At 30.4% G+C, this 15,558-nt stretch overlaps 1 protein-coding gene across 1 annotated transcript; it reads left to right on the top strand.

The window, feature by feature from the left end:
- Positions 1-8,219: 8,219 nt before the first annotated feature.
- Positions 8,220-12,929, top strand: HELRODRAFT_170050 (hypothetical protein; the record flags this gene model as incomplete). The annotated part of the gene is made up of 5 exons (XM_009015875.1): positions 8,220-8,548; positions 8,741-8,742; positions 9,176-9,274; positions 12,171-12,227; positions 12,799-12,929. 5 exons carry the CDS (start codon positions 8,220-8,222, stop codon positions 12,927-12,929), a joined length of 618 nt encoding a protein of 205 aa, XP_009014123.1.
- Between the last annotated feature and the right edge of the window lie 2,629 nt (positions 12,930-15,558).

The following is a 15,558-nucleotide window of genomic DNA, read 5'->3' on the forward strand; positions in this document are numbered from 1 at the left end:
ACGACCACAAAAACAAGTTTTTGGTTTGACATTTGCAATTTATTCTAGCTTATCTATTTATTAATTTTATTTATTTATTATTTATTTGTTTATATTAAATATCTTTCTTTACCAAAGTTAGTAATCTATAATAAAGTATAGTAAAAAAAACTATAAAATAAAGTATAAAAAAGTGTGACTGATTTCCTATAATTTACTATTTTAAAGTTTACACTAACTATGCCAACTTATTATCTAGCTAGTTGAACTATTTCAATTTAATAATCTTTTCTTTAATATGAGACAAAAAATGATTCTGTGAATTGAATGTATAAGACTTATACTATGATAAGACTAATATATTATATTAATAAGATGAATTTTTAATAAATGAACCAATATGTTATATTTCTTGTATGTGCAAAATGTTCTCTGTATTAATTTGTTTTTCAAGAACAAGGTTTTAATTTTTTTTTATGAAAACTTTGACTAAATTTAAATAAGAAAGATTTTTTAAAGTCTAAACATCAATATCCTTTTATTAAATTGAAGTAAGTTTACTTTTAATTAAAATTTAAACAACAAAATCTGATACAAAAATCACTGTTTCTTTCAATTATCAATATTTATAATGCTACTTACAACCAATTCCAATGGTGTCTGATTAATAAGATTCATAATCAGCACATTTGATTTAATAAAGATAATCATATTTGATCTTTGTATTTTTTCAAAAGCTTAAAATTGTTGTACAGTGTAATTAATGCTATATTTATTGAGATTATTATGAAGAAAGGCCTGCAATAAACAAACTTTAAGAAATATTCTGATGTCATAGGAGCTAGTTTGTTAATAAAGCACCAATCTAGGCTATGAATTATGAGCTAAAATGTTATTGGGCTTTAGAAGCATAGTAAAACTTATGGAGCATATGGAGATGCACAAACTCAATTTAAAAAGTTGACAAGCCAGTTACATGTATAAGTTTGCTTTCGAATAACCTGATTTATTAATCTAAGTAGAAAAATTAAATTCCAGGATCGTTTACAAAACCAACAATAATAAAATATAACCCCGTGCTATTTGCATTTATATATATGATAATACCAAAGTAATGAAACATAATTTACAAGCACAGAATAGAAATTCAAAGAATACCTAAACATAGATAATTATATGAAATATAATTTACACATGTATACCAGTTTTATTCACTAGTTCCTTCAATGCAAAATAGATTGTTATGTTTTTGTATTAATTAAATCAAATGTTGTATGTAGTCTTTAGTTGCTATAAATAAAATGTAAAATGGGCATTCAACAAAATGTAGTTTTAATCTCATTAAAGATTTTTCAGATGCTTTGAACCATTTCCCTCCTTTGGGCAATCTACAAAAGCATTGCTTAACATTTTGTTGCATGCTTTAAAGCAAGGTTAGATATTTCTTAGACTGTTTCTCTAAAAGAAATTATTTGGCATGGCACTTTTGTGAAAAAATCTTTGAACTCAATATTTTTTTATCAAACAAAACATAAAGATGTAATAATGGTTTAACTGCCATTTCATGAAAATGTTGCCATTACTTTTGAAAATGTAGGGTATCACAAATACAAGCAATACAAGCACTAAGCTTTATATCTAACACCTGCAGCTAGAAAGCTGATTGATACTTACAGACAAATTTCAATTTGATACACCTGCTAGCAAAATTATTTAGGCCTCTAAATATGCATGTCTTATGAATGAAAGGAGTAAAATATTGTAAAGAGATCCATCAATATTCATTTTGCTTGTATGTGCCATATTTGTGAGGAAAATACTAATTAAAAATTGAAATGTTTATGATACAGTAAATAATTTATCAATTATAATAATTTCTTAATACTCATTATGCAAATTTTTATTTCTTTTTTGAAATTTTGGATTGTTTTCTCAAAACTTCTTTCATCTTTACACATAATCTTTTTGGGTGTAAGTATTTGATTTACAATGTAAAACAGCACAAAATACGGTAAATAAATCTTCAAATATTAAACCAAAAAGAAGCATTTCTTTTATGCTGTTTTAATTTTTAAAGTTTTATTTGTCCAAGTGTCATCCCCAAGTTTGTTTGTGTTAATGCAGAAATGTTAAAGCTGAAGAATTTTTGTTTGGTACTTTAAGAAGTCACATGATTGAATAATTACATTGTTTATTAATAAACAATGCAATTATTTTTAACCATTAGTCACATAGCATTTCAGTTATTTGGTTGCGTGATTATTGAACCACACTTCAGTTTCATTATTCAATTATTTTTGTTATTATTGATGTTGTACTTTCTCTTAAAACTGTTGTGACATTTTCTGCCTCTCCCTGAATTATGTTTCATTCATCTGTCACTTTTATCTTTTTATCTTACTCACATACATTAGTATGCTTCTAAGCAATATCTACCATGCAAATACTTTGATCTCTCTCTCTCTCTCTCTCTCTCTCTCTCTCTCTCTCTCTCTCTCTCTCTCTCTCTCTCTATCTGAACATATAAATATACATAGCACATTATGTATATTTTACATATTTTCATTTGGATTATGAATACAATAGCTTTCATTATGTTGTTGCCTGCTAAAATTTTATCTTGCATTTAAAAGTTGCTTCGTTGCATTTTTTATTTTGCACACAAATATTTTATATTATCATTGAGACATGTTAACATACTTTTTTTTATAATATTAATTAAGAATAAAATTAAGTTGGGATAGTTTGCAAAATGATATTCACTATTTCGGTTTTTGTAAAATTGATTAAAAACCTGATAATAATCATTTTTACATTATTTGCAATGTCTCAACAGAAATTGTGTTGTTAAGCAGAGTATCATTTCATTGTGAAGCAATGCTCTTATTGGTGGATCAATATATGTTCTGATGTTTGTTAACCAATCAGCTTTGGCTTTTAATACCTGAATTGGTAATCAGTACATGACATGATTATATGTAGGAAATTTATCGTGTCCTAGTTTCACGTTATACTCACAACGCAGTAGAAGGTTGATAAGGCTGACTACTACTACAACTGATAACTCATTGATATTAATAGCAGTTTTTATCATTCATGATGAGATGATAAAGTGGAAATTTCATTTTGTTGCAATTCTCCAGTTTAAACTACACAGACACAGAATATGTTAGGAAATAAATGCTAGAATAATGATGGTTAATAATTTTCAAAAAAGATTTCTTTATATATATATTCTATAAATTCTACCGAATCAGTGATTCATTCGGAATCGAAATATGGCCGTATTTGCAGCATGAATTCGAAAAATAAGTTTATTTTGAATTTTAATAAACTAAACGTTCACCAAAAAACTTTAGTGTGAAAAAAATCGAAAAAACGAACTACAAACATATTAACGCCAAACATTCGGTAGAATTTATAGAATATTGTAAAAATTATGGTCTATTACCAACAATTATATATATACATATATATATATATACATATATATATATATACATATATATATATATATATACATATATACACATATATATACATATATATATATATATATAGTGTTCTGTTTTGAATGGTGTCAAATGCGACTCAAATTAATTTCATCCAGTTTAAAATATACAGGAACTTCAATATGGTTTAAATTTGTCTCCATGGATGTATCAAATTTGACTAATCTGTATTTATTTTGAAAAAATTCGCAAATTTGCTTTTCACTTTAGAGCCCTATACTACTTTCTAAGCCTGATTTTCATACTGTCTTTATTTTGTTTTAATAAATTGTACGTTTCGTCAAAGTACCGACTTGATATTTTCTGTTTTTTTTTTTTTTTTATTTGCGTACTTTATGTCGTAGATGGTCATCCACAAGTTATATTGTTAACTTATTTTAACTTTCTTTTAAATAAAAAAATAAAATATATACTTACTTATATATATATATATATATATATATATATATATATATAGAGAGAGAGAGAGAGAGAGAGAGAGAGAGAGAGAGAGAGAGAGAGAGAGACGTAAATGTAAATACGTTTAGTACGAAAACAATGTAGCTATGCTAATAAATTCTATTCTGCCTGATACTTATTGTCTCCTTGACTGCCATAATAAAATATCTAGCTTATGATCTCCGTTAAACCTAATTTATGCCAGAAATTCAGTAGTTGTTTTGGCGCCTTTTTATTGAAGCCATAAAAACTGATATTAAACTCAACTTGTTTCTCATTTGACGCTTCACTTATCATTTCTACCACCAACGTTTTTGCTTATTTTCGTTATTAAGTATGCTAAACTTTACTTTCATTTCATAATTTTCTATAGACCTAACGAATCAAATAACGTTGGTAACGAAGCTGGTCATGATGACACTAATAATTGAGTCTTCATTGGCTGTTTTCTTCTTTTTTTAAATAAAATATATTTTTCTCGCGAAAAACTGTCGAATATTATTTTAAATTTTTTACCCAATTAATTTAAGAGTAAAGGTAAAATTGTAAACACAAGAAACTGATTAGCGAAAATTGATGATGGCTGCCTGCCGCACTCACCTTCTCATTCATTTACACCTGTGTCGGCACACATTTGATACCTATTTATCCACAACCACATTACATTACCTTTTTAGCATTTTTATTTCTAATTATTTAAACTCTTTTAAATATTCTTTTTTTCTTATTTTCCCACCTGATTTGAAGTTTCTAGTAATAAAATGTTTTCTTTATTATTATCAATGTTGTTGTTATGGTTTTAATTATTTTCATTATTAATTTGTTGTTAATGATTCGTAGAAAAAAATTATTTCTAAGAAATTGTGGTTCATCTTTGTTTTCTTCCATTAATTTGAAATGTAATTAGCCTACTTACTCATCCTGTTTGTCCTTCATTACCTGAACACGTTAAACCGGCAATAGAAGTGTATATATATATATATATATATATATATATACATATATATATTTATATATATATATATATGTGTGTGTGTGTGGGTGTGTAGATGTGTCAGTGTATGTTCGATCATACGAGTGTTGTCATTGTCTTATCATAATAAACATCGGTTTTACAAATTCAATGCTTCTTTTTCTCTCTTTCACTCTCTTTTTTTCTTCTTATGTTATTAATCAAGAGCCAACATATCTTATTTATATATATAAGATAAGTTTATTATGTACATTACCTGATTTATTTATTTATGGTTTATATTTTCGAATTTCTATATTTTTGTTTGGCAAGGGGTTCTGCCCGTGCTGTTTTGAATAATAATAATAATAACATGCATAGAACTCTACCCATCAAAGCTATATATATATTTCTCTTTCTCCCCCCCCCCCCTCTCTATATATAGAGAGAGCCCCCCTCTCTCTATATATAGAGAGAGTATATTGTATAGAGTATTGTTAATAGAGAAATAAAATATAACGTTCAAAAAAAAAATCATGTAACAAAAAGTCTGGTATATGGAATGTATATGTGCGTGCGTGCGCCAGTGTGAGTGTGTGTGTATGCATGTTTTTTAAAATTATTTCTATATTACATAAAAAAAGTAGATGTTTATGTGTGTTTATCATCTTTATAATTTTAGACTACACCCAGTCTAAAGTTTTTCTGGCATTTGAGATTTTAGGAAATAAGTAATTGTATCACGTCCGTCGTAGTCTCCATACTACATCATTTATATATATATATATATATATATATATATATATACTATAAACGAGGAATGATATACACACACACACACACACACACATATATATATATATATATATATATTTATATTAGGTATACGACCATTATATATACACTTTCATTAAATTCTATCGCTACTTTCTATTGTATTATTTATTAATTTATACATTGATTTTTCTATAAGAAAAATAAAAAATTGAAATATAAACTGATAATTAATACAAAAGCAATAGAATTTAATGAAAATTGTATATATATATATATATATATATATATTATATATATATAATAGACCATAATTTTTGCAATATTCTATAAATTCTACCGAATGTTTGGCGTTAATATGTTTGTAGTTCGTTTTTTCGATTTTTCTCACTAAAGTTTTTCGGTGAACGTTTAGTTTATTAAAATTCAAAATAAACTTATTTTATTATAAACCATAAAACTTTAGTGAGAAAAATCGATAAAACGAACTAAAAACTACATATTAATGCCAAACATTCAGTAGAATTTATAGAATATTGTGTGTGTGTGTGTGTATATATATATATATATATATATATATATATATATATATATATATATATATATATTAATATAATTTCATTCAGATCAAGCATAAAAGCTACCATATAAACTTCTCTTGCAAGATCAAAGGTGATATTTAGTGAAAAAAATTCATACTCTCAATTATTATAATAGCTAATTGTCAATATGCCCAAGTATTCACACAGGGGCACATTCAGCAGACACAATCATGACCAACATGAACATGCCTCCAAAGTAGTTATTAATTGTAAAACCAAAACCGGTACTTAATTACGTGTCTACAATAATTTTGTTGGGTACTTTTTTCTGTCACAAAATATGGACTTAAATTATTTCATATGGCAAAATGGACATCCTGTTACTTTGAGTTAGTATAGGAATTACAATCACGTATTGTAAACCTATATACACATTTGCAATTGTTGGTAATAGAGCATAATTTTTACAATATTTTCTAAATCCTACCGAATGTTTGGCGTTATTCTGTTTGTAGTTAGTTTTTTTGATTTTTCTCACTAGAAGTTTTGGAGAACGCTTAAGTTTTTTTTAATTCACAAAATAAACATTTTCACAAATCCCCAGGCACAAATACGGCCATATTTCGATCCCGAATGAATCATCATCAGTGCAACTTGCAACTCATAAGTTTATTTTGAATTTTAATAAACTAAACTTTCTCCAAAAAAATTTAGTGAGAAACATCGAAAAAACGAACTACAAACATATTAACATTTGCAGTTATAAACCCTTCCTCTAACCCCGACTCTGTGCTCTCGTTTGCCACATTTTGATTGGTGTTTATCAAGAAGAAAAAATTTTATCTTCAATGACATTCACTCACTTGCGTAGTGTCACTCTCTTTTGTTTGCCTAGGTCATTCAGAATTTATTATAATATTTGAGATTAATTTTTTTTGTTTATCTTAAACTATTTTATCCTACTGTTGTTTTATTTTCAATTTTAATTTTGTTTTATGTCTCTACTTGCATGTAGAGACATAAACATGTTTAAAGTTTGTTTGTGAACTACTTGTTTAGCCTATCATTATTTGCTAAATGAAATATTTGTTGAAATCGGATTAGAACACTTGAGAGGGTTACCTAAATGCGTAGGATTGCATACTTAATTTTACAAAAAAATTACAAATTATAAAAGGAAGTGGATCGTGCGTGGAAATTAATAAAATGTGCAAGTGTATGTGTTGATATGCTGAACATCCAACAATGTCTTAGAAGCAGAGTTATTAAGAGCAGTAGAAAGTTAAGGAAAGACAAATGCAATTTATATACAAGCATGCATTTTTTTACATCATTCTCTATATACACGTTTTATTAGCAAGCCTTCATTCACCTTATATAACACACACATTTTGACACATATATGACCCACAAGCAGGTACACATACGTGTGGTATATATTTAAATCCTGACATATATATATATATATATATATATATATATGTGTGTGTGTGTGTGTGTAAATACGTTATTTCTTTTATTTATTTATATATGCGTAAATACATGATCTTGTTTATCATACTTTATTTGGTGAAAATTATTAATGCATGAATTCAATATATCTCATTTATGATTATGTATTTGTGAGTCAAAATAAATATATATATATATATATATTTATCTATATATATATATATATATAAATAGATAGATAGATAGATAGATAGATATACAGATAGATAGATAGATAAATATACAGATAGATAGATGGATGATTATGATTAGGTAAAGCACGTGAATCTGTTGCTTAATGATGCCATAAACATAAAGCATTGATCTCAAATTTCGTTGGTTTTAAAAATTTTTCTTGTGAAACACATGTGATAATTATTAGTTACTATTTTTATTATAAATAAAAATTCTGTCACTAGAAAATATTTGTAATTATTTTTTTTGTTTTAAGCAAATCAGCTGCTAGCGTGAAATTAAATTAAAGCTTCATGGATATTCATATTTATTTATATTTTAATTATTATCTCTAACATGTTCTCCTTGTGCCTGTGCATGAATGGTTTCAAAAAGGAACTCGACGGAAACAACATCAAACGAAAACAGAACAACAACAACAGGAACTGCAAAAAAAAAAGTTCTAAAAAATGTGTCATGGATGATAACTTGTTTGATGTTCTTCCGTTGAATTCGAAGAGCGCTGATGAGGGCATAATGCTGGCATCTGCATCAACATCACCACCAACAATTCTACCGACCAATCCATCCACACCTCCTTCTACTCTTGTCACTCCACCACCAACCTCCTCTTCTCCGTCAACATCAGCTCCTAAAAACAAATCTTTTTTAAAAAATTCAAACAAGTAAGTTGTTTTGTTTTGTTGTTTTATTTTTTTACTAGTATTTTTTAAAATGATTCATCAGTTATATAAACGTCGATTGACATGATGGCAAGACAACATAGATGATATAGAAACTAAACAGGGATGTCTCATGAACATTGCTCTTTTTTCATTATATTTTTGATTTGTTGTTCATATTTTAAATTCGTTTAGAGGTTAAAGGTAACAAAATTAATCTTCTGGAAAATTCAATACAATTTCTTAACATTATTTTTTATTAAGTCGTATATAAAATTATATAGTGAAGAGATTTCAATTAGAACTAGATGGCCTCCATTACCTACATTGTCTCCATCATGAATATTTTAAAAAACCATTAACGGTCTCATTAATGTTATTGAGTGCAAACAGTTAATTCAAGCTCCAAACAAAGAGAAGTTAATTCAAGTCTGGAGCAGCAGTGTGATTGTAATGATGTTGATAATGAGGTTAAGAACATTAATTTATTCGACTTTATTAGCTTCATAAACGTTTAATCATGAATTTTATAACTGTAACTAAGAACATATGGAAAGGCATCGAAAGTTATCAATGATTCAACAAGAAACTTTAAAATTAACCAAAGCAAAAATTTTTCTTGTTAAAAAGTCTTTTATGTCAGCAATGTGACAGAAGGCATGGCTACTGACGTTATTGGATGTCCCGGACCAATCGATGTTGCTATGGTTCTATCCAGCTTTCAGAAAGGTAGATAACAGATAATGAAGTGTGGTTGCCATAGATGTGGTTGCCATGGCCCTTGATATGTCAGTCAAACTGAGAAATTGTTCATCCAACAGCAGCAGTCAGCAATTACTTCAAATGATGTGATGCCGTCGATCATCTGGGAAGGAAGAAGATGGCGTCTTGTTATTGGAATTAAATTTTGAGAGCGCATTTCAACTTGATAAATATGTAGCTAATGAAGATGATCACAACATGGGAATTATTATTCTTTTTTCATTTTTTTTGTTATTCGTCAATACAGGATTTCTATATAGGATTTGAGTCCATTATTCAATTTTTTATAAAATCAATCAATCTTTGTTTTGCGTCCAGAGACCCGGTTCCCCGAGGTAGGACGTTGTTTTCTTTGCCATCAACTTTTTGCGCCAAATTAGAAGTTTTATCCATTTCATTTAAATTTAGAGCTTTCATGTCTTGCTCGATTGTTTGCGACCAGGACTTCTTTGGAACGTGTGCCAGGTACTTCAATATCTGCAAGAGAAGTTATGGCACTGTTTCCACTTCGTTTGACATGACCAAACCACCGCAGACGGTGTTGCCGGCATTCGTCCTTTATATCATCTAAACCAGCACGACGCAGGATTTCGGTAGATTTGATGTGGTCCTTCAGACTAATTCGTTGCATCCATCGGAGCATTTTCATGTCGGTTCGTTGAAGTTGTTGTTCCAGTTTGGTTGTCATTGGCCATGTTTCTGCACCATATAACAACACCGGACGTATCACAGATTTATAAAGTCTTGATCGTAGTGGTAGTGGGATGTCACGCCGCATCAATAAAGAGGCAAGGAGATGCCATTTATTCCAGGCTGCACGTATGCGTGCTCGAACGGCAGCTTCAGCTGTTCCAGTACAATCCAGAACATCTCCTAGATATTGAAACGATGTGTCTTTCTCTACCTTAATGGCTTCGAAAACAGTGCTATTTCGAATTTGTTGTTGAGGATTGATGCAAGCAGGACAAACAAAATTGGACACTTTAGATAAAGTACCAATTATTTTTGAACAACGTTTGTGACACCACTGGTTACACTGCTGACACTTGATTGAATGGTTACCTACACCAGCTTTACAAACTGAACAGGGCCATCGTCCAGTAGCTGTGGATTGGATGGGTTCACCAATGTTCATTGCTTTGGTTTTGCTGATGTTGACTTTGAATCCATGATCGGCGAGTCTGGTGTTCCAATCTTCAAACATCTGTGCTGCTTTCTGCTCAGACGTGGCTGTTGAAACGATATCATCAGCATATATTAGATTCCAAATGTCACCAGTGCGTATCGGTTTTGTGATTTCTTCCATCACAGTTATAAATAACAAAGGACTGAGAATCGAGCCTTGGTGAACTCCAACGCCGATGTCAAATGCATCTGTGTTTCCAACCGTTGTGCCGACAAGAGTCTTAGTATTCGTATACATTTCCATCACAAGTCGAACAAGATATTCTGGAATGAGTTGTCGACGTAGACTCCACCTGATTGCTTCACGGGGAACTCGATCAAAGGCTTTTTCAAGGTCTACAAAAATGTGTGATAGTTGTTAATGCTTTGCGAGGTACTTCTCTTGCAGTTGCCGAAGGATGTGAATTGCATCAATTGTTGATTTCCCCGCTAGGAAACCAAATTGATAATTTCCGATTGTGATGCACGACGTTAATCTTCTCTCAATGATTTTCTCGACAATTTTCAGGGAGTGTTCTAACAGACGTATACCCCAATATGATGAACAGTTCAATGGATCACCTTTGCCTTTGTATAGCGGAACTGTCATGCTATAGTTCCATTCAGTCGGCATTGAGCAATTTCTACACACTTCACGGCAAAGTTGTAGTAACGTTTGGATACCTGCAGTACCAGATGCTTTGATAATGTCATTTATGAGTCCAGAAAACCCTGCTGCCTTTCCATCCTTCATAGCTTTCAAAGCTTCTGTAAGCTCCTCTACAGTGATGTCTGGAATCGGACCTTCGATGGGTGGAGCGTCAAAGTTGACATTGATGGGATTTGTTTCATTTAACAGACGGTTGAAGTATTCTCTCCACTGTAGCTTGATCTCATCTTGTTCCGTCAAGAACCATCTCATTTTTGTCGTTTTTGATACATGAGGCACCAACTATGTCTTTTTTCGTACGCTTTGCTTGTTTTGCTATACGATACAGAGATTTCATTTGTTCACCTTTGCTTTTAGTGAGCCACTCTCTGCACTGATCTGTCGGAGCCAGTGCAACTTGACCTCTTGCATAGTTGTTCTTCTCACGGAAAATTTTATGGTCATCAACAGACTTTGATTTTTGCCATTGCTTGTATGCAGCTTTCTTTTCAGCTATTGCATTTTGTACACTGTCATTCCACCACCAAGTGTCCCGTTCATGCTGACGTTTTGTAGTTGCAGCGTTTATCAAAACGGTTTTGTATGTACTCCAATCTGTACTGGCTTGCGATTGGTGGTCTAACTGTGTGGCGACAATCTGTTGAAATTTTTCTCGATGAATATTGCTTTTCAGCTTCCACGTTTTGATTTTCCGAGGCATTTGTTTAGACTTATATTTTGACAGTTCGACAACCAGGTCTGCCACAAGGAGTCTATGTTGGGCGACACATGATTCGCCAGGTATAACTTTGACAGTTTTGAATAGCCTTCGGTGTTGTTGCTTGACAGCGAAGAAATCAATTTGCGTGGCCGATGGTCCACTTTTGTATGTTATGAGATGTTCCAACCTCTTTCTAAAATATGTGTTCAGTAAACAAAAATTCCAACACCATTTTTGGCCGTCTTTTGATCATTTCAGAATAGTTTACATTTTTCTTTGTCTGAGTTGACATGACAGACACCATTCGATTTCCATCGGGTTTCTTGAAGGCAGCAGATGTCAATCCTTCTACGCTCGACATTTCTGCGATTTCCATGCTGCGGCCAGTTAGTGATCTAACATTGAGCGTTCCAAGTCTAAGTACCATAGAGGGGCCATTCTGAATTTTTCTGCAACATCCCTCCGCTATAAAATTGTATTATATTATATAAACTTGTATTATGTTAAAATGATATAAAATGATATTATGTCACCATTTATTTTCACAAAACATTTTCATTAAATTGTTTTCTACTATTTAAGAAATCATACATTTTTATGCTTTTCAAATTATTTTTTTACCACATCGTAAAAATTCATTTGAATTTTTATACTAAGAATATTATGGTGTGTTACAAATTTATTTAAAAATAAAACTGCTGATTTTGAAAGGCTTTTAAATGAGAAAGCAATCCTTCTTACTATGATATTGTTTGTTATCCATGTTGGTATTTCAATACAAGTATACAAATTTATTTACAAATAAAACTGCTGATTTTGAAAGGCTTTTAAATGAAAAAGCAATCCTTCTTACTATGATATTGTTTGTTATCCATGTTGGTATTTCAATTTCTATTTCTATTTTTTATTACTGTCAACGTTAGTGAAATGTTAAATAATTTTAAAATGACCCTTAAGTGATTCCAGTTCGGAGAAGTTTCAAAATAACTCACAAGCATTACAGTCCAGTGATGTTCCACGATCCAGTCGCTCCCACAAGGAACGTTTCCACAAAAACTTTCCTGATGTTGCTTGCTCAGATGAGATGATCATTAAAAGTTAGTGATGTTTTTCTTGGTACATCATTTCTCAATTAATTCACTCAACAGCTTCGACGTGTTTCTGAATTTTGTTTTGGGAATATTGTTTTAATTGATTGTAAAAATTGTTTCATGTTATAGGCACCTTTATGTATAAATCTGTGATACGTCAACTTAGCTAATAAAATTTTTTGTGTATTTTTTTTTGTTATTTGGACGCTTGAAGTGTAACTAATACGTTTGCATCATGCAGCATACCATTGTGCTCTGGTGACTGACATATTACTTCAGGGTTACTTGTATATCACTGCTCGGTGGTTTTGCTTCTATTCCAAACTCTTTGGCAAAAAGAAACTGGTTTGTCATTTTGGTTTTTTTTCAAAATTGTTATTTTTAACCCTTTTAATTGTTGAAAATCTAATAACTTTAAAAAATTAAATTTTTATAATTTATAACATTTTAAACATAATCGAAATAGTCCAATGATTTTGTCCTTTTCTTACACGTTTAAATTTACGCATAATGTTTATATGAAGTTGAATTTGTGTTTTGTAAATATATGAGAATAAAATATATTCATAATAACGTTTGTTTAGTAGCTAGTGAAGCCTGTTACAAATAATAATAAATAAGTAACAAACAACTCATCTTTATCACCAATCAATCATAATCAGCAAAGACACTTGAGGATATCCTATTTTATCACACAACTTCAAATAAACCCATAAATTTAAAGATGAGACAATAGGATATAATGAAAGATAGTATATTTGGAATATCTATTGGGAATCTTTGTAATATTTTAAAAATTAATTACATTATTTTACCAGTTTTCTATTTAAAAAGGAAATAACTATGCGCTTCCAAATGACATGACGAGCTTATATTTTCGCTCTGTATGACCTCGTCTATTCCGTCACGTCATCCTGTTAATTTAAATGAATAAAACTTTAAACTTTGTGAACTTCCAATCTTTCAGAATTTCACTTATTTCAGCATCTTTTAAGTGAAAATTTACATTTTATTTAGAAAAATTAATAAAAATAGTTTATTTGTTATACGAGAGTATTAGTGGTATTTTTTTATATTGAATAACTTGAATAATTTAAATTTATTATTTATTTAAAAATCTTAATTAACAAATACAATCTCAAAAATAATTTAGAAAAAACAATGCCTGTATTTAAAAACAACAAAACATATTTACAATCTATTTCAAATCACACGTGAAAAATGAAAAATTTTGGTCGGCACAGGATCCAGTGAACATGTTTTGGTTGGTGACGAAATAACAACTTTTTTTAACAAAATCCTCAGACACCACCGGGAATGAAATTAGAAAAGCCACATTTTAATCACGAAACAGAGGAAACCGAGGAAAGTTAAAATGTACAGCTGATCTTTCAATTACTTTTGTCTTTTCCAAGGAAAAGTGCATAAAATCATTTGAATATACAGTTTGGTTGACACTAGGATCAATCACTTCATTATTTCAACACAGTAGACCGTTTATAGTTTGTCATAACTTTTTCGAACATTTACCACATAACTCCAAAATTTTTCCAATATTTTTTCTTCACTGTATTTTAAAAATCGATTTTTTTCATGCATTGCCTCAATCTAAGCTTTCCTATTTATTGCGTTTCTACTGTTTCTGTATCTCCTTTCCAGTCTACGAAGATACGTTTGGCGTTAACACATTTATTATTGAACCACGGGGCTGACCCGACATGCCTCCATTGCACAGAATGGAAGGGGGCAACTCTGTCAGCTATTTTAAGAAGTTCATTATGAAACAAAGCTGCATTTATTTGAACGTCATCACTTGAAATAGCTTTAGGAAATCATAAACTTTTTGTCCACCTTATTAGATCATGATCTAATGATAGAGCCTTTACGGATGATATGAGGAATGCTCATCGTCAACTGTCCAATGATCAACCAGTGGTCAAAATAAATTCCCGACTGTTGTATTACAATGTTATTTATTGGAATGTTGTACAAATTAAATCCAATGTTCCTCCTCCATTATGCCTTGGACCAGTAACTCAATTCATCATCAAGAAAACGTCAAAAATTCCCAGCAGTTCAAGTGTGCCTGAACCTCTTTCAATGTAATAATTGAAATCACCTGCGACGACAATGTTATAATGTACCATGGTGATCTGTTTAAATAAAATCATCAACTTCTCAAAAAATCGTCTTGTAATAAAAGGAACCTGGCCTGTATATAAAAAGAAAAACTATCGTTGAACATTAGATTGAAATGCGGCATGAGAGTCTCAAATGTTTTAAAAAACGGTAACTTTATTCTAACGCATTTGATGTTGTTTTTATAAAACACTACCAATCCACCATGGTAGGGATCATTGAGTCATATTTAATCAATATAACTAAAACTTTGAGGTTTAGCCAGTTTAAGGCAAACATCATCTGTTGATCCATGCCATTTTTCTACAAGCACAAACTTATCGAGACCATCACACAGTAAATCATGTACCGCATCAACCTTTGACACTAGGGACCGTATATTTAAAAGACGAATTTTAACCTTTTTACTCCTACCAGCATTCGCAAAACGGTATCCATCAACACCATTTTGTCCGCTACACTCAGGATCACCAACAGAATCAACGTA

Source organism: Helobdella robusta (assembly GCF_000326865.2).
Source record: "Helobdella robusta unplaced genomic scaffold HELROscaffold_17, whole genome shotgun sequence".
Classification (NCBI taxonomy): Eukaryota; Metazoa; Annelida; class Clitellata; order Rhynchobdellida; family Glossiphoniidae; genus Helobdella; species Helobdella robusta.